This window comes from Schistosoma mansoni, chromosome W (assembly GCF_000237925.1).
Source record: "Schistosoma mansoni strain Puerto Rico chromosome W, complete genome".
Classification (NCBI taxonomy): domain Eukaryota; kingdom Metazoa; phylum Platyhelminthes; class Trematoda; order Strigeidida; family Schistosomatidae; genus Schistosoma; species Schistosoma mansoni.
The window spans coordinates 44167409-44186231 of record NC_031502.1 but is presented as its reverse complement, the minus strand read 5'-3'; the positions used below and the strand labels follow the sequence as shown (position 1 = coordinate 44186231).

The window sequence follows — 18823 nt, the reverse complement described above, 5'->3', positions numbered from 1 at the left end:
TTGAAATCACGAACCTATCCAAATGAGACAAACACTGGATGGTCATCTTGTTCCATTATTTAACATTAAAAAAAACAATAATTAAACAATCTAATTTATAGATTATAACCAATTGTGAATAATGGAGGAGAAAATGAAATACAAGTTAATATTATTTACTTACATCTTTTATAATTTCTAATAAGCGAGCTAGATCATGATGTGAGGCAAGTTGACATTTTGTAGTAAAATCGAATCCCAAAGCTAATAGAGGTGAGCACATTGAATTCATTAAGTAAAAGTGTTAAATTGATTTTTTAGGAAAGAGAAAGAGGTATTACTACTTAAAAATAAACAAAAAAGATGAATGTGAAGCAGCTTAGTTTACTAAAATACCCCCAACAAGAGGATAAAATACTTTGAATGATACGTATTTATAACGTGAAAAACGAATTCAGTGAATTCAGCACTCAATAACTGAGGTGTGATGTGGTCTGTTTAGTTGGTATATAAACCAAGTATGTTTGAAATAAATGATTCGCATAGCGGAAGCTGGTATTGGTGTTCTGGACCCAAGTGGAAGGGCTAGGAAGACAGAAAACCAATAAGCACACAAGGCTGCTCGTACCGGTCAACACGTCATTGGTTTGGCACAGTACTAAGATTGTATAGGTTGTATTCTGATCGGCGAATTAATCACGTGATAATTAGCAGGGTCACAACACTTACAATATCTTTAACCTAATGTATTGATTCACCCCTTCAATTAGTACCATTTTATTGCATGTGACACGGTTTGAAACCTGTCTTAATTCACGTAATTTCTAGGGGTATTTACAGCTCATACATTCCCTCATTGTTAGACAGTAAAAGGTGTAGGGTATTATTTTACTCAAAATCTTATTTACTCAACAAAAAATTGATCCTTATTTGTTGGTGTAATAAACACAGGATGACACAGCACGATTTGTAGTTCATATTATTATTTTGCAGTAAATCGCTAATTAGGGTACTATATTAATAGGAGATACAGCATTTGTCAAGTTAGGTATTTTCTTACATAGCTTTTCCACAAAAGATCAAAATCATGCTAATATTTCGGTCTCTATTTATCATTTAACATTCTTCTATAATTTGTTAACCATTTAAGTGGTTGTTAAACATAAATAAATCTGTTCAGACAATAGTATCAAAGGTCTCGAAACCTGAAACCTGAACTATGAAGGTAGAGTCTTTTAAACATTTATCAGCTATTGCTTTTTTGTGCATAGATTTCTTCAATACAAAGAGGACATATGTTGAAACTTGACAGGAAAAGTGAAAACTTACAGTTATCGATTAGCATATCATTTTCTGGGGAAACTGAAGATATCTGACAAAATTTCCTTAATAACCCAATCAATGGCCAAAGTAATAATTTTTTACCAATATTATCATCATCATCATTAATTTTAGAAGATTTCTGGCATAAATCATGCACTGTTTTCATGGCAACATTATAAAAGAAAGAAGCAACAGCTAATGAATCCGTTTGAGTATTTGACATGGTATTATTCTTGGTATTAATTATTTCTAACAACTTTATAGACCAAAACAAAACAACAAACATAAACAAATGGTTGAAAAAAAGCAAGGGAGAGAATCAGTTATTTTATAATACAATACGAATTAATGAGCTTACATATAATTTAATTATTCACTAATGTAACTCACTAACCAACAACAGACTTATACACTCGACTTTGTGCTGATGATGATACAACTCAGATGTATAAACCTCATACAGTTAGAACATGAGACTGACAATCCTCTGTGTATGAGAGGAAGTTCAACGAAATTTATAGTAAGTACTTAATTCATATCATACTACTACCTAATCACAGTAGGTGAGATGAAAACCTCATAAAAAGCATGGGATACATAACTAGTTACTAATACATGTAACTATCCTTTGTTTTGAACAAGTTGTAAGTTAGCACTATGAGGAACACAATTAGATAAAATGCTCAAAAAATCCCAAGTATTGTAATGGACGATGTATTTTGTTAGCTATGATAATCCAATGTTACTGTACATGAATTCAATTATTCGATTTTCAACACAGATGTAATCTTCGAAACACAGATGTAGCAAAGACGTTTAGACAGTATGTTATGGATGACTTCATGATTCATAGAAAATGAATGCACGATGTGAAAACTGTTAAAATGAATGAAAAGAATGCTAATGGACAGATAATATGTAATGATAAAACTTCGCTAAGTAATGGATACTCAAGAGACAATGTAACTAACTAAAAACATCGAATAAATTGACCTCAAAGACGAAACTACCAACAAGAATAGGTCTTTGTTCTAATGAAACAACATGATTATATAAACGAAAAAAAAATACTAACGCAGATATCGCAAACAATAGAAGAGTATCAGTTGTGTAGACCACTTGCTTGCCACTGAATTAAGATCTGCTTTTTAGGCTTAAGTCTTGCTCATATTATCACAGTATCATTGATTTTTATACAATAAGTACGGTCCACAGCTTAGTACTAAATTTTATGCATTATCCTATTTACCTTATTACGAGTAAAAATAGTAATCAAGCGACTAAAATGATTCAAGTGTAGCTGTATCTGAAACTACAACCATACGAAACTGACAAAACCCTACAAAAGTTACTAGGAGTGAAGGATCAAAATAGATGCTAATTAGCGTCTTTTTTCCTATTAACACAAACAACGTTCATAGATATAGCAGATACCTGAACAGAAACCAATGAAAAATATTTTTCATAACTTGATTCACTGGCCAAAGCATTCGAGGAATGATGAACAAATTCGGGGACTGTTGTTAAAATATTCGCCAATGTTGAAATCATTTTTGGTTGAATACGTGGATCAATCGAAGTGATTGGACCAGTCGAAGGTAAAATCCCAGGACAAAGAGACAGAGAAGCTAGTAACAAGCTTCTAACACCTAAATTTTGGGCGTTTTCAGATTTTTCAGCATTCGTATTACTTATAACAACTGGATGGACCAACAAACGGGATAGTAAACGACCACAAGATTTACGTAACCAGACTGGTGCTTTGGGTAACTGAATAGCTCCCTTAATTCGAACAACAAAAGAATACATTGACAGATACTGCTGTTAATATACAGTAGATTAGTTATTAATTGACAGTTTAGCTGCCAAACAATAATAAATAATCTAATGAAAACGTGGTAAACTGTAATGCGTTAAAACATTTATACCAGGAGATAACGTGAAGCGAAAAATCACTTGGAAGAGTTCATCAAATAACATTAAGAAAAACCAACAAGGTAATAAGAAAATGTTTGGAAGTTCAAAATCTGGGTAGTAAATAGTTGAGAGAGACTAGGTATCCACTCACTCCTTTACTTACTAAAAAAACAAACAATTGTGCAAATAGGCATCAAAATAAATAAACTCCATACAAATAATTACATAAAATTGTGAGATGTATGATGAGGAGTTATCAATAAAAATAAATAAATAAATAAGAATAGTTTGTAGTAAGAAAAGACAGTCCGGTTCATTAAAAAAAAATACAACCAAGAAGAATTTGTCCAGTTAAAGTAATTCTTCTTATTATCACGAATACAAAAGAAAACTACAGAAGAATCGCTATTGTTTTTATTCAGAGATAAATATGGCAACGTCTCAAGCCATCATTTTTAAAACTTCAACCACACAATCGTGATAGATCGGCGGGTGTCAGTGATATACAACTTTTTTCCATAGTACGGCACCATATCGTAAACGGTGGCTTAGTGATAAATGCGCTTGACTTCTCATCAAGCCCACTTCACCTACTACAGTTTGAACAACCGAGTATTTTCATTTGCCTGTACCCTTTGAGTGTAGCTCATGCCAAAACATCTAGCGAATGAGTTAAATAACTTGTTTTTTTATACGTTATAAACTGACTACTGTTTTTTCCATCTCATCTCAGTACCCACAAACAATGCACGACGTAGAAGCCAGCAAAATGACATCCTTAACGCATGTCCAAACCGGAAAAGCCCATGTTTCAAGATGATGACAAGCAGCACAGTTGTACTACTCTTATATCCTGGAGAGAATTATGAGTGGTACCTTTTAAGAACTATGTATGGACCAATACTATGCGTATATTTTTATCGTATATTTGTTACACAACTGAACTATTAATATTCATGTCCCTCTTATTATAAGCTTTGTTTTGACCTATAGACTATTATTATAGGATATACCGTTCTTGAAGTATGCCCTATCTATCATTTACTATCTCCCTTATTCACAGCTATATTTGGTTAAATCTTGTACAAATGTTGTTTTCTATTTTATGGTATGATGTGGTCTGTCTGGTTGGTATGTAAACCCAGTATGTTTGAAATAAATGATTCATACTGCAGAGGCTGAGATTGGTGTTCTGAACTTAACTGGCTGGGCTAGGCAGAAAGCAGGACCGATAAGTACTCTAGACTGCTCGTACGGGTTTTGTGTGTCATTAATCCGATCGATAATTCACTGCTCTCTCATTGGTGGCATTATCACGTTATACATTAATAGGGCATCCAGGTGACAAGTTATAACAAATATATTGGTTGAATATTTTGTATATTAATGATAGCTCTAATACTACGTTAGGTGCCAAATAGTCTTAACTCCCGGTAGCGATTTAATGAAGGCTTCGGGATAGGTCTTGCTATCAAGTTATGAGTCCTATCACCTTAATTATTCCCATATTTGATCAAGTTGATCAAAATTTTGTAATAACTCACTGAAACTAAGAGTGAACGCAAGAGGTGAAACAGTAATTTTATGATAACTGGAAACTGAAAAGTGGATATGCTACGTCAAAATCTACTGGTGCATTAGGTCACCCTGGGCACAGCCAATAAAATCGTAAGACTTTAAGGCTAAAAGAGTTTGCAGTTATTGTTTAAAAATGAAATGACTAGTGATCAACACAATTATGTTGTCCTATACAAATAATCAAGGAAAGGTAATATTATTGTGGTGTGGGTTACTTATATCCACATAAGTAGTATATGGTGATGGTCAGGTATAGAATGTATTCCGGCAGAAGATCGATAAGGAAAGAACAAGAACGAAGCGCAATCGGTATGACAATGCATGAACAATGAAATCAGAGAAGATAGACTGATATTTGCAAAACGAACAGTCAAGTTTGAAACAACTGATCGTTATTTTGCAAATTAACTATTTACTGTATGGTTATCAGATTTTAGTGAGATAGTCTGTAATTTGTGCTTAAATATATTCGATTTCCCCCACCCGTGTTCTGTTCACTATATTATACACGGTATTATCGATTTTATTTCTACCTTATAGTTGCCTTTTTCCTGACCCATTCCCACTAATTCATTATTATTTCTTGTTCTTTGACATCCATATGACTGTCTTATTTAATGCAGCGAATTTTTTTACAACCAGATTTCCTGAATTAATAATTTTGTTGAATAAGTATGATGAAGAAAATAATAAACTCAAACTGTATTAGAATAAAGGAAAACAATAGTTGTATATATTACAATTAAGGAATAAACTAACCTTAACACGAATATGTGTACCACCTTGAAGAATCATTAATTCTTTCATTGCAATGTGACGTGGTAGCTCAAGTAACAGTTTCCAAAGAACTTTTCGAGACTCACGAATGTATGCCATTAACGAAGAAACTCTCTCAGGAGTGAAATCGTTACTACGCAAATATGAATCCATTCCGAAAGCAGATTGAAATAAACTTGCAATTAAATCACCCAAAAATGAAGTGGTGCTGACTAATCGTTGTAACTGGAAAGATTTTGACTCTTTTAAGCAAAGCAGACACTTGATAATCTATATAATAAATAATAATATGATAAAATGTAACAAACAGTTGTTTTGTATGAAGACAAGGATATTCAGAAGTGTAATAGTTTTATTCAAAGCGAGAAAATAATTTTGGTGTATCGCACTGGTAAATTTATTATTGTTTTTTAATTGACCTTACTTTAACCTGCTTTTAGAAGTAATTGTACTTTATGAAGCTCTAAGTTAAATCATTTATTTGAATATACAGAATTAGCCATAATACATTTAGTTCCAAAAATGAACTCATCAGCTGATTGGTTATGAGCCACACTCCAAGTGCGAGAGCTAATGATACTACACAGTTGGCCAAACCTTAGTAGGTGGAGCAAGATTCAAACCTGGAACTGAGTGGCTAAAAGTCGGACACCTTAACCATTAAACCATCACTCTGTTATTCTGGCTCGTCTGCCAATCATTTTGTTAATTTTATCTTGTCATGCTGTAATATAAGAGGTGGTGCTATTTTATTGAAGTAAAATGCGTTTTTAGTTACTCATGTGACTACGTGAGCAAGTGCAGATTTATGTACTCAAATCCGAGCAAAACCATTTGTGTGAAGGGCTAGTAATACTGACTGGCAGCTAAAACTGAGGTGAGATGGGGTTTGATCTAGTAATGAATTAGTTGAAAGTCGAGTGCACCAATTTTTAAGCCATTGTTGTGTAGAAAGCAAACTTGGAAAATGAACTATGTGCTTTTTAATTACCTTATTTGTTTAGATGAGTATTCAAATAGCTTGATCAACCCACGTTAAATACATTTTTAATGTTTCAAGACTACTTAATGGTTGAGCATGAGTTGTAGCTACAATTCTGGCTACTACTAAATGATTATCATTACATTGACAATGTTTAAATAAATGACAAGTTGGTAAAAAATGCTGAAGAATATATGATATTAGGAGAGCAAACCACAGTATCTGGTGATGAATATTTAACTAATCACTTAGTTGATTCAAGCTTCAGCGATATATGATATTATCTCTCCTTAAAATGTAGTCCTAAATAAGGCACTTATAATACTTAAAATACAGAACGGCAAAAGAATAAGGTGCTGAATCCCTATACTAATTAAAACGAGTTACTGGTTTTCATGATGAAATACAAACAGTATTATGTGATAACCTATGGGTCGACAATATATGTGCATAAAACGAAAAAGATGGAAATTAGCTTATTCTACATTCTAGTCAGATGTTGTATTTTCATTTTTCAATTAAACTTATATATACTTTGCATATTATTTAAGTTCAAGATATTTCTGGCATGAATCGACTACTAGTAAAAACATTCATAGACTACTCAAAGTTACCTTCATCAGTTTTTCAATTCTTTCTTCATCCTTTTCCTTCCGAGGACAGATGAACTTGTCGATATTTTCTAAACGCATACTTAAGGGTAAAGAAACTCCGGTTTCTAAAAGCGGATAAATGCCAAATGCTACAACAAACTGAAGGCATGAGGACAACTGTTTTTCCTGAAACACACTGAAAATAGGAATGTCAGAGCTACTGTTGGTTGCATTGCTTTTATGTAGGTCATTACAAGCGTACAGAAAATTAAGGCAGCACAAATAAAATGCTTCATGAACTTCTGTGCCATTAAGATCAAACAGTAAGTTCTCATCATTAGACTTTTGTACGTACGCTTCAACTCCTTCACGAAGTCGAATACAAGGATCCGCTTCGCAGAAATCAGATGATGGGAGGAGGGATGTAAGCTGGCTAAACAATAATCGCAATTTATCCATAACGAGATTAAAGGTAGCCACCTATATGAAAATTAAAAGAGAGCACACACTAGACACTGTAGAAGTTTCAAAACTAATATACAATACAAAGGATTACATAGCTTTTCACAAGAATGTTAAATATACAGCCATAGTCAAACATATTTTGAGTTCATGGACCATTACAAAACCGTTATTTTTATTATTGCGTTAACTTTGGCAATCATGTTATTTATTTTCCAGGTATTTGGGATCCATCTGTTACTCAGGGATTTAATAGCCATATAGTTAGCACACTCCACACACCTTTCAGACAGAGAACAAAAACTTTTGAGACAATAAACCGACCAAACAGAGTACATGGTTAACAAACATGAAAAGAAAGTCACCTGTACTAGCACCAAGTCAATGGGCAAGAAGTAGTGCCCGAATGTGGAAAATAGGTCTGAGTCGAGTATAGACATTAAAAAATGAAGACATGAATCTGGATAAATACTCGTAACTTGGTAATTTATCACATGTTAGCTACCATCTCAGTATGTCAGTCAGTCACAACGAGTTGCCATACCACAATAGCACAGAGATGAAGTTGTCGATTCAAACCCCATAGTGGTAGAGATAGTAAGAGTATAAGCATTATGGGAAAGATGAGGGTTTGAAGAAGTTATTGAAGGAGTATAATACAGTGAAATAAATTTGGAAAGAGAAAAAGGATAGGGACATGAAGAATTTAAAAAGGTTAGAATTTGGTAGAACACAAGGAGTGGATGCACCTTCTCCATTGCAAACGATTTTGAGCCATATCATTCAAGGTTGTTATCGGTTGCTATCATCTCGCGAATCCCAACCAGGTAGTCTACACCTACCAACATGACTCAGTCCACTTGTCAGTGACTTCTTGGATTTGTGCCACGTTTTGGCCTGGCCACCCCTAGCTTTCTTCCAACCTACTCCTACACCATGAAACATTGCACGTCGGTGGTTGGGCATACGTAACACGTGTCCCAGCCATCTCAACTGATGAAGTTTCACTACTTCATCAATCGATTTACCATCCTTACCTAGTACCCGTTTCCTAACAACTGCATTACTTACCCGGTGGTCCCAGGATATACGAGCAATGCTTCGAAGACACCTGTGATCAAATACTAGTAGCCTACGAATATCCTCTACTCTTGTCGGCCATGTTTCGCTGCCATAAAGTAGGACGGAACGAACTGCTGCACAGTAAACCCGTCCTTTGGTTGGTAGACGGATATCTCGCCTACGCCATAAATGAAGCAAGTTGGCGAAAGCTAGACGAGCCTTATGTATCCGTGCTGAGATTTCGTCACACACCAGACCACAAAGGCTGATGAGACTCCCAGGATAAGTGAAGCGGTCAACACGCTCAACCACTTCACTCCCTATCATTAGTTCAGGTGCCGATGCAACCCAATCCTGAAGTAACATTTTGTACTTCGAAGGGGAGAATCGCATCCCGAACATGCCTGAATAGTTGCTTATAGTGGTCAGAAGACTCTGCATTTTGTCAGCGTCTTCACCAAATAGAACTATGTCATCGGCGTATTCTAAGTCAACAAGTGAGCCTCCCGGTAAAAGTTCAACTTCTGGAAATTGAGATGATGAAAGTGTTATCTCTAAAATTATGTCAATGACAAAGTTAAACAAGAATGGTAAGAGTGGACAGCCCTGACGAACACCACTTGAGGTAATCAATTCTGATGACAGTTCGCCATAGGCTCTAACTCGACCAGTTGTGTTCGAGTAGAGAGCCTTTATGAGGTTAATGAACTTCTCTGGTACTCCTTTCAGTGACAAACACTGCCATAGAACCTCACGATCAACGGAGTCAAATGCCGCCTTAAGGTCAAGCTACCATCTACCTTAAACGTTAAACTGGATGCACCAACAACAGAACATGAAATAAAAACACAATGTACTGAGAGAGCAATAATAAATAAAATCAAATATGTGTAACCCACGACCTCATCTTACGAACAATGGAAAGTCCTATTACAATATACTGAATAAAATTCATGGAAAAGCAATTTCAAACCTCAAAATTAAGACTAAGCTGAAGTTTGTCTTCCGACTAAGTTGAAATCTAGGAGTAACATATAAAACGTTGTGACTTTTGCAGTTGTTCCCAGTATTTCCACACACCTAATTAAATTCACTGCAAAACTACGACGATTTCCAATAATCTAGGAGAAAACCATAAATTATTTATAGACTATAGGTAAATCCTGTAGTATTCATCTTGAGATAACCCACAATACAGTGGACTGCGGAAATCTCCTAAATCTCCACTGGAAAGAGACGTCTATTCTCCCCTATTCGCAAACCTAACACTTAGAGAAACACTTGCTTATTACCAATGCAACTTCAGAGATGATTGGTTCTTCATGTATTTTTAATGGAAATTCAAAAGGAAAACAGTCTCCAGAACAAGTGGTCTTGTCCTTTACAACGATAGATGAGCTCCTAAAGTATGGATTCAGTTTACTGATATGGTTCGACAGATCACTTAAGGTCCTCTAAACGTGTGGAAAGCTGATATCACAAGTGTGTGACCTGTCAGCGTAAAAATATGCTCAGTGGTCCAGAGGTCAAGCGTTCGTGATCATGATGGAAGTCCTGGTTTCGAATCCCACGTGCGCGACCGTGGATGCCCACTTATGAGGAGTTACATACAAGGACGAAACGGCTGTTTAGCGTTTCCAGGTTTTCAATGGTGGCTTAAGAATGATCGATTCATGATATTAATCAAAGTAAAAATAGGTGTTAGAGGAACTTACTCGTTAACAACACCGCGAGAAATATATGAAAGTCAGTCGGTCAGTTACAACATAGGACCAGGCATATACGTGCATCGGTCCAAGTTGCCATACCTCGTTAGCACAACAAGATGAACACCGGATTCATAAAAGTAGTTAATTTAGGGGGTGGTAATATATAAAAAAAGATTTTATATAAGGATATAGTACAGGAAGGAAGACAGATATGAAGCATTTTTAATCTCAAGGTTTAAGGGAATATAAAAAGTGTATACACCTGCGCTATTGTCATCGATTCTGAGCCATCTCACTCAGAGTCTCCAACTATTGGTTACGATAGTCACGCGGACCCCAACCAAGTAGTCTGCATCTACCAACACGGCTCAAACTAGAAGTTAGTGACTTCAAGCTCTGATGCCACGATTTGATTTGGCTGCCCCTAACTCTTTTCCAAACATCACCGACACTGCCCCCAAATGCCCTGGTACGGCCGAGAATGGGGAGAGTCCGCTCTCCCTCTCGAAATGCTCTCACATGGCCAGAGAATATATAGCCTCTGCCAGGGAAGTCCTACTCACTGCCTTCTCACAGTGGCGGGGATATTATCATGAAAGTGAGAGAACGAAAAGCGAATGTCCGGCGCTTTAACCGGGACCGTGGATAAGGCGAGTCCACCTCGGGGAGTTGGAAAACCCTGATTCCAAACCAATGGTGCACATGGACTCCAGGATCCTGATGGAACGAATGACGTATGAACCTATTGTTGGTCACCGGCTACCATGGGACTGCATCTCCTCACGATGCTCCACTGCCTTGTGGATCAGATCTTTCGGTCAAAGGTTCCGGGTGTGGGCCCCTAAGAAAACCACCTGCTTCAGTTCGGGCACCTGGGCAGTATCACAGCCCTCAGGCAAATCGAATGAGATTTGTGCGGCGCTATGTATCTGGTGCTTCCTTGTACCAATATTTGTTTAAATAAATAAATAAATAATCCAGGGAACAACGCGATTTTAGGAAAGGCCTATCATGCCTGATAAATCTGCTCATTGAAAGAGAAGATTGGGCTGCAGCGAAGGACAGAAATTTTGTGGTAGATGTAATATCTCTAGATCTAAGCCAAGCCTTTAACAAGGTCTCTCACTTGATTTTCAAATTAAAAAGAGGAAAGTTTTGGGATCTACTATGAAATCGTGAGCTGGATAAGTAACTCTCGCAATCATAAAAGACAAAAGGTACGGATAAATGGGGCTCTGTCAATAAGGAAACAAGTAAAATGTGGAATTCCGCACGGAACAATCCACAGTCCTGTTATTTTTACTTTATGTTAATGACTTACCGACTGCAGCAATCATCTGTTCTACTCCTTGCAGATGAAAAAAAGATTTGGAGACCCATACAATATGTCAGATAGAACAATATTGCAGGGTGACCTAAATTTATTGGTGGCATGGATGGGCGGTTTGTCACTAGAAGTGAATCCCAACAAGAGTGTGGTGATGCAATTTATTTATTTAAACACATAAATATTGGTACAAAGGCGTACCAGATATATATGCGCCACATACATATATATGCAATTAAATAAGGATGACGATTCATATGGCTACACAACACACGGAGTTATTATCCAAAGTAATAAATTACGAAGATTTGGAAGTCATAATAAACAGCGACCTCAAGACTACGAGTAACTGTATGGCTGTTGCTGCAAAAAGCTTTGGGGTATCATGTGATATTCGTACGTCTTTTGAGTACTTGGACGAAGAATTGTTTAGAGTATGACACCCGACTTTCGTGAGACCGTACTTGGAATATAGGATTCAAGCTGCAAGCTCTTGTTTAGGTTTGAAGTGGATACGCTAGAACAAGTTCAACGATGACGGATTAATATGTTAAAGTGTGTTTCTAGCCTATCTTATGAAGATAGAGGCACCTCAACTTAATTCCGTTATCCTCCCACAGTTCATGGGGTTATCTGAAATTGGCTTATCGTTTTAAACATTGGTATTAAAGTCTTATCTTTTCCTCTCGTCTAGATATGATCATCTGAGACGACATTCTAAGGAAGTTCAAAAGATAACGGAATTAACTTTAGACAAAGACAAGAGACTGGAATATATGCCATATGATTGCCTGTCATGCTTACTTTTTGATGCTCACATACTCAACTGGCGTGATTTACAAGAGAAAGTGTGTTGAACGACTCAGTTTTGCAGACCACAAGCTGTTTTATTCAATTATGCTGTGATTTGATTGCTCTTATTCGCTTTGTTAACTGGTTTACGGCACGGCAAAAAAAAGTCAGCGAATTTTAAGGCCACCCGCCGTTTCGTTTCAACGACCTTGAACGGCCTTATGAGGGGCGGTCTTTCCGTATTTCAATCGCTTAAAGATTATTGGGTGTCTTTCGGGTTGCACGAATATCAGGTTTCTAATGTGTAAATGGTCTTTTACAGAGGCAGTTTATATAATATTCATAAATAGTTCAACGCTCAATTGCTTCAAACTACATTTGATAAACAACTACAACCACCCATGTTCATCACCTCCATAATTAGAGAGGTGAGTCCTATGCAAATGATTTTATAGCTCATTTTTGCTTAAAACTCTGACTTCGGTCTATTTTTGACTTGATAAATGATGATTTTCACTTGCCTGAGTTTGCATTTTTACAAATAACCAAATAACCAAATTAGGCTTACTAAACATTCACCCAGGTTGTGCCGACTCTCTGAACCTTCTCAGATACATTATTGACTCTCAACGTGGTCGCCCTGTAAAAAGGAAAGTGGTGGCCATCCTTGATTACCCAGAACCGACCACGGTCAAGCGGCAACATACTTTCAGCGACATTGTTGATTTCTAATTGCACGTCTTTCGTGAGACCCTTAACCAACTAACTTCATGGAAATGGGTAACTCATCAAGTAGACTATATTTCGCAGTCTCCTTCAGATATACGACATAGTCCTAAAGCAAACAATGTAGGTGCGGTTTCATTGTTTCTTATAATTTCCTTGAACAGTTTTCAAGGAATCGACCTTCCTAGACTCACCCAGCTTCAGAACGAAATATCTTCGATTATCCTGAAACCACGGATCAAGAAAATGGTAACAGATACAGAAGCTTAACTATGCGACAAATCTACAGGTAGGGATCGTCCAATAGTGCCGTAACGGCTCCAATTCATTGCACAAGCCTTCTAATCCAGGTGTCCGCGCAATCACCAAGCTTATAGCAGAACGATTTCGCTGACCTCGTATAAATAAAGAAATGAGGGATAGCGGCACGCTCCCGTGTGAACTGTTGAAATTATAAGGTGGTTAGACATAATAAACGTCCTTGAAGATCTTTCTCAACTCCTGACGCTTACTTCTACTATGTTTATTTGGATTTGGTAGGACCCTTACCATATTCAAATGGATTCTCTTATATTTTAACTTATGCAGACGGTTAACACGATGTTCAAAAGCGGTACGCACCAAGGACAGCACCTCTGAAACAGTGACCCGCACCTTAGTCAAATGATGAACGGCAAACTTAGTCTGTCCTTTATCTATCACCAATGATCGTGGACGCCAGTTCGAATCTGAAATCTTCCATCGTCTGACATCATTTATTAGGAACCACACGATCTTCAGAACGACAGCCTACCACACATAAGCAAATAGATTGGCAGGACGATTTCATTGGCAGCTACATTTTTGATCTCAGCTGCAAACATTTCACAGTAGACTGACTCTCTTCCACACGTTTTACTCGGTATTCACAAAGCAGTGAAAGCTGGATACACTTCAACACAACTCGTTTACGGAATTAATAACCAACGATCGTGAAGAACATCGTCCGACTTCATCTCTTACGACGACGGCACACCATGAGTGCTAAATTGTCACTCACTGAGGCCAGCGAGACAATCGTCAAAACTTATGGAGAGCAGTCTCTCATTTTAGACCTTAGATTCCGAAGAAGATTCACGTGAGTTTTTATGGTTGCCCAAGTCAAACAACCTATTCTCGGGGCCGATTTTCTTAGTGCCTACGACCTTTTAGTAAATATGAATAAAAAGAAGCTGATCGACAAGAATACGCTTTTACAGGTGAATGGTACAATTAATACCAACTACGAACCTCACATTGCCCAATCAATAAAACCTGTGAATAAAATTTCCACCGGCATCTTGTCGAAGTACGAGTCGTCACAAGAGTTGATTATCAAAACAAATGCGCCTTATATCATATACAACACCACATAACTACTACTGGAGACTATCTCCATCCAAATTACATGCTGCTAAAAGAGAATTCGAACACACTAGGTACCATCAGACAATCTAGTAACCCATGGGCTTCGCCTTTACATATGATTCCCAAGAAAGCTCACGACTGTAGCCCATGCGGAGGTTATCGACATGTAAATAATCAAACTACTACAGACAAATATGCAATCCCACATCTACATTACTTTTCTCCAAACCTACACGGAAAGCATATCTTTTCTAAGCTAGAGCTTGTAAGAGCATATCATCAAATTCCGATGGCACTAGAAGATATTGAAAAAAACCATTATCACACCTTTTGGTTTGCTTAAATTCTTAAGAATGCCATTCAGACTAAAAAAAGGCGCTCAGACTTTTCAACGATTTATAGACGAGGTTATCAGAGGTTTAGACTTCGTGTTCATTTATGTTGATGATGTTTCAATCGCCAGCTCATCCATTTTAGAGCACGAACAACACTTACAGATCCTCTTCGACCGCTTCAAAAAGCATGACGTCGCAATCAACCCTTCTAAATGCATATTCGGCGTCCCAGCTTCAGAGTTTCTGGGATATCACATCGACTCTCAGGGAATCAAACCTTTACAGGAAAAAGTGAAAGCCATAACTAACTACCTTGAGCCGAATTCAGTAAAATCAATACGTCGATTCCTCGCGATGTGCAATTTTATCGACACATTCTGCCTAATTGTGCAGATACATTACAACCCTTGACAAATTTATTGAGGCTGGATAAAAAGGAAGCAAAGCCGAAAAAGACGACATCTTCACACTACTTCCTGACTCCAAAAAGGCATTCTAGAAAGCGTAATCTGCGATATACAAAGCTACTATTCTACAGCACCTAAATACTCACCCCAAGACTCATCTTATTCTCTGCACTGATGCATCTCAGAAAGCTGTAGGGGCAGTATTGCAACAGCATGCAAACGACAAGATTACACCTATAACGTTTTTCTCTACACGACTACCTCCAACCCAAGACCGTTATAGCGAATTCGGACGCGAGCTGCTAGCTATGTATTTAGCAGTAAAGCATTTCAACTTTCTATTACACGGGCGCGATTTTACTATAATGACTGATCATAAACCTTTATGCTACTCTCTCAACGCGTCGTACGACAGATACTCATCACGCTAAGCAAGACAACTGGACTACATTTCACAATTCACCACAGATATCCAGTTCATCGAATGACATTCCAACATCGTCTCAGACGCTTTACCCGGAAAGGAAATCAAGAAGCTGGTACACAAACACGATAGTAGTCTCGAAAGTATCGCTAAACTACAAGTAGAGGATGCAGACCTGAAAGTAAAAGTCAAACTTGATTCTTAAGCCTGTACCTATTCCTTTCTCAGACTCGTCCGTTATTTGCGATACTTTCACTGGCAATAACCGCCCCTTTATAATAAAAGCTTGTCGGCGACAGATTTCTCAACAATCACACGAACTTTCACATCCGAGAATTTGAGCCATCACGAAACTCATCAAGGGATGTTTTGTCTGGCTAAAATCAACTCTGATGTAAAAAGGTGGACACGAAGCTGCATACAATGTCAACGCAGTAAAATTCAAGGACATACGATTAGTCCTCTTGGAAATTTTCCATTGCCTGATAAAGGATTTCAACATATTTATTTAAAATAAATTTGGTCTCCTACCACCGTCGAAATCTTTCGCGCATATCCTTACCGCGGTGGAGAGATTTACAAGGTGGCCGATAGCATGCCCTATTAGAGATATATCCGCAGAGACTGTCACAGCTGTATTCATTGATCAATGGATATCAAACTATCGGGTAACCTCAATCGTTACTACAGACCGTGGTACCTAGTTTTAATTCGTACTATTCCAGGAATTTACCAAACTTCAAGGTGTAAACCACATCAAAACAACAGCTTATCATCCACTAGCTACTGGTCTGGTCAAAAGATTTCACCGCCAATTGAAAAGCTCTCTGATGACACAAGCTGATACGTCGAAGTGACGCACTACCACTCGTACTCCTTGGAATTCATTCAACAATCAATGAAGATATAGGTTTCACATCCTTCAAACTAGTGTACGGTACAACTCTAACATCACCAGGTCAACTAGTAAGCCCAGACACAACGATATCAACTGGTCCAGATCGTTTATTGAGTCGTCTACAGCAAACGATAGAAAATATTAAAAAGCAATACCACCGCGCGAACATAATAATCGCGCACAAATTGACAAACTCCTGGAAACATGTGAATTTGTCTTTGTCGATGAAAAAGCTTCATCATCTATATATGCGGAAAGAAGGAAACTATCTCTAAAAATAGAATAAAACCAGCCTTCTACGAAGTTCAACAAGACAAAGAGGGTAGCAATACAGATAAACAACCCTCTCACTGACCACTACAAGATTAGAGGAGGATGGAAAACCGAGCATCAAGCCTAATTGATTGACGCGTTAAGGAAGAACCGTAAAGAAACCTAAGCTTTATGTCCATTTTTCCGAGTAATAAATCAAAACAAACAATCAATGATATATATTACTGTTACGTCGACTTACAGTAAACTCTATCAGAGCCTTATAAAGAGCCCCAACCAGTCAGCGATTAATAGAAGCTATGCTACTAAAATAACGAGATCCTGATTGGCTGTTTAACACACTGCTACTATGGAAACTCAAGGTCTCTTAATTACTATAAAACCCCTGTATTTTCTGTACATAAATGAATCCTGTAGTAAAGCGCTTCCCTCATACTTTGTGCCTTTTCTCTGGTCTTCAGGTTGCTGTATAGTTCTAGCTCGGGGATACGGAACTAGCTTAGGGAAGCAGATATAGCGTTCACAATCGGCCAGACGCAACAATTACACTGCTCAATTCACTAAATTTTCCAATAAAAATTATTTTTTTTTACACAACCTGTATTTAATTACATTTTCACACAATTACTCGCTTTGCCACATTTTTCTTTAAAAAAATACCGTAATAATAAACGAGTGAATTCTAGATAATTATTTATTAATTTTACATAAAAATAAGCAGTCCCGTCTTTGTTTTGTGGATTTATCAACAGTTCTGTACTTTATTATCACTAGCAAACTAAGACACTGGTTGACCGTATTTTCATTCTTTTTGTTGTGCTGTGCTACATCCATGTCACTCTGTAAACTAACGCGTTGTATATTACTAGTGTGTGTTATATCCCGTAAGTTACATGCACCTTTAAAAAAAGTTTTTCTTTGTAACATGTTATTACATACCCATTTTTACTTTTCTTTCGTTATTACTGCACTTATTATTTTGCATGCACTGCTCTTGCATTCTTTTGTTACAACTGTGTTACCTCGGGACACTCTGGAGGAGCTATGTAGATACAGGTAGGACGGACTTACTTTGTACACAGTCTTTGATATTATTTGCATTTATTTTGTTAATTTTTACAGTCGTTTAAGTGTATGACCCTGAACATACTTTCTTCCGCTGTGTAACACTCATAGCATGACAGACGTTGTTTTCTGCTCGTAAATACACTACTATACACACGTTTCTTGTTCTCCGTTGATTGTGGTTATAGTAACTGAACTCTGAAATATCTATCATCTACATTTATAGACTGCAGTCACATTTCCATTATCTTCCACGTCTGGCAATATGACTGGAACTATAGCAACGTCATTGGAACTATTAATTATCTATAACTGTGAATCGTGGTACCGAATGCAATTCAAACACGCACAAGCCTGAAGATCTAAGTAACACCCCTTAACTTTAATTTGTGTTTATATCTTGTAATTGATATATTATAACACTAACATTTGGACGTAACAACTCTATTGCTATTTTTGAGTGACTATATTTTTTGGTCCGCCACAAAGTTACCATTTTAAATAAAAATGTGTATTGTTGAATTTGATGACTGTGCTTACCAAGCCTTTTATGAATGTATCACTCAGACAGTTCATGAATAAATCAACAGCTGACTCATACTAAATTTTTGTAAGCATAAAATGCAAACACGAATTTTTGGCACTCCAGTATTCACTAACCTTCACTCAGACGACTAAGCAACCTACTACCCTTGGAAAATACATTGTCTTTCTAGACGAAGTTAGAGTATGTTTCATAGTTAAAAGCATGAGTCAATTGAAGCTAGACCACCATGGAAAACCTGGAAACACTGGACGGCCGTTTCGT

At 37.1% G+C, this 18823-nt stretch overlaps 1 protein-coding gene across 1 annotated transcript in view; it reads right to left on the bottom strand.

The window, feature by feature from the left end:
- Smp_176530 (hypothetical protein) overlaps nucleotides 1–18823 on the bottom strand; it is a gene marked incomplete at both ends in the record, with an annotated part of 63407 nt that overhangs the window by 17617 nt on the left and 26967 nt on the right. The window contains 6 exons of the mRNA XM_018789830.1: nucleotides 164–243; nucleotides 1309–1558; nucleotides 2737–3084; nucleotides 5557–5835; nucleotides 7171–7629; nucleotides 9474–9529. Coding sequence (XP_018655234.1) covers nucleotides 164–243; nucleotides 1309–1558; nucleotides 2737–3084; nucleotides 5557–5835; nucleotides 7171–7629; nucleotides 9474–9529 — 1472 coding nt within the window. The remainder of the gene's footprint in view (nucleotides 1–163; nucleotides 244–1308; nucleotides 1559–2736; nucleotides 3085–5556; nucleotides 5836–7170; nucleotides 7630–9473; nucleotides 9530–18823) is intronic.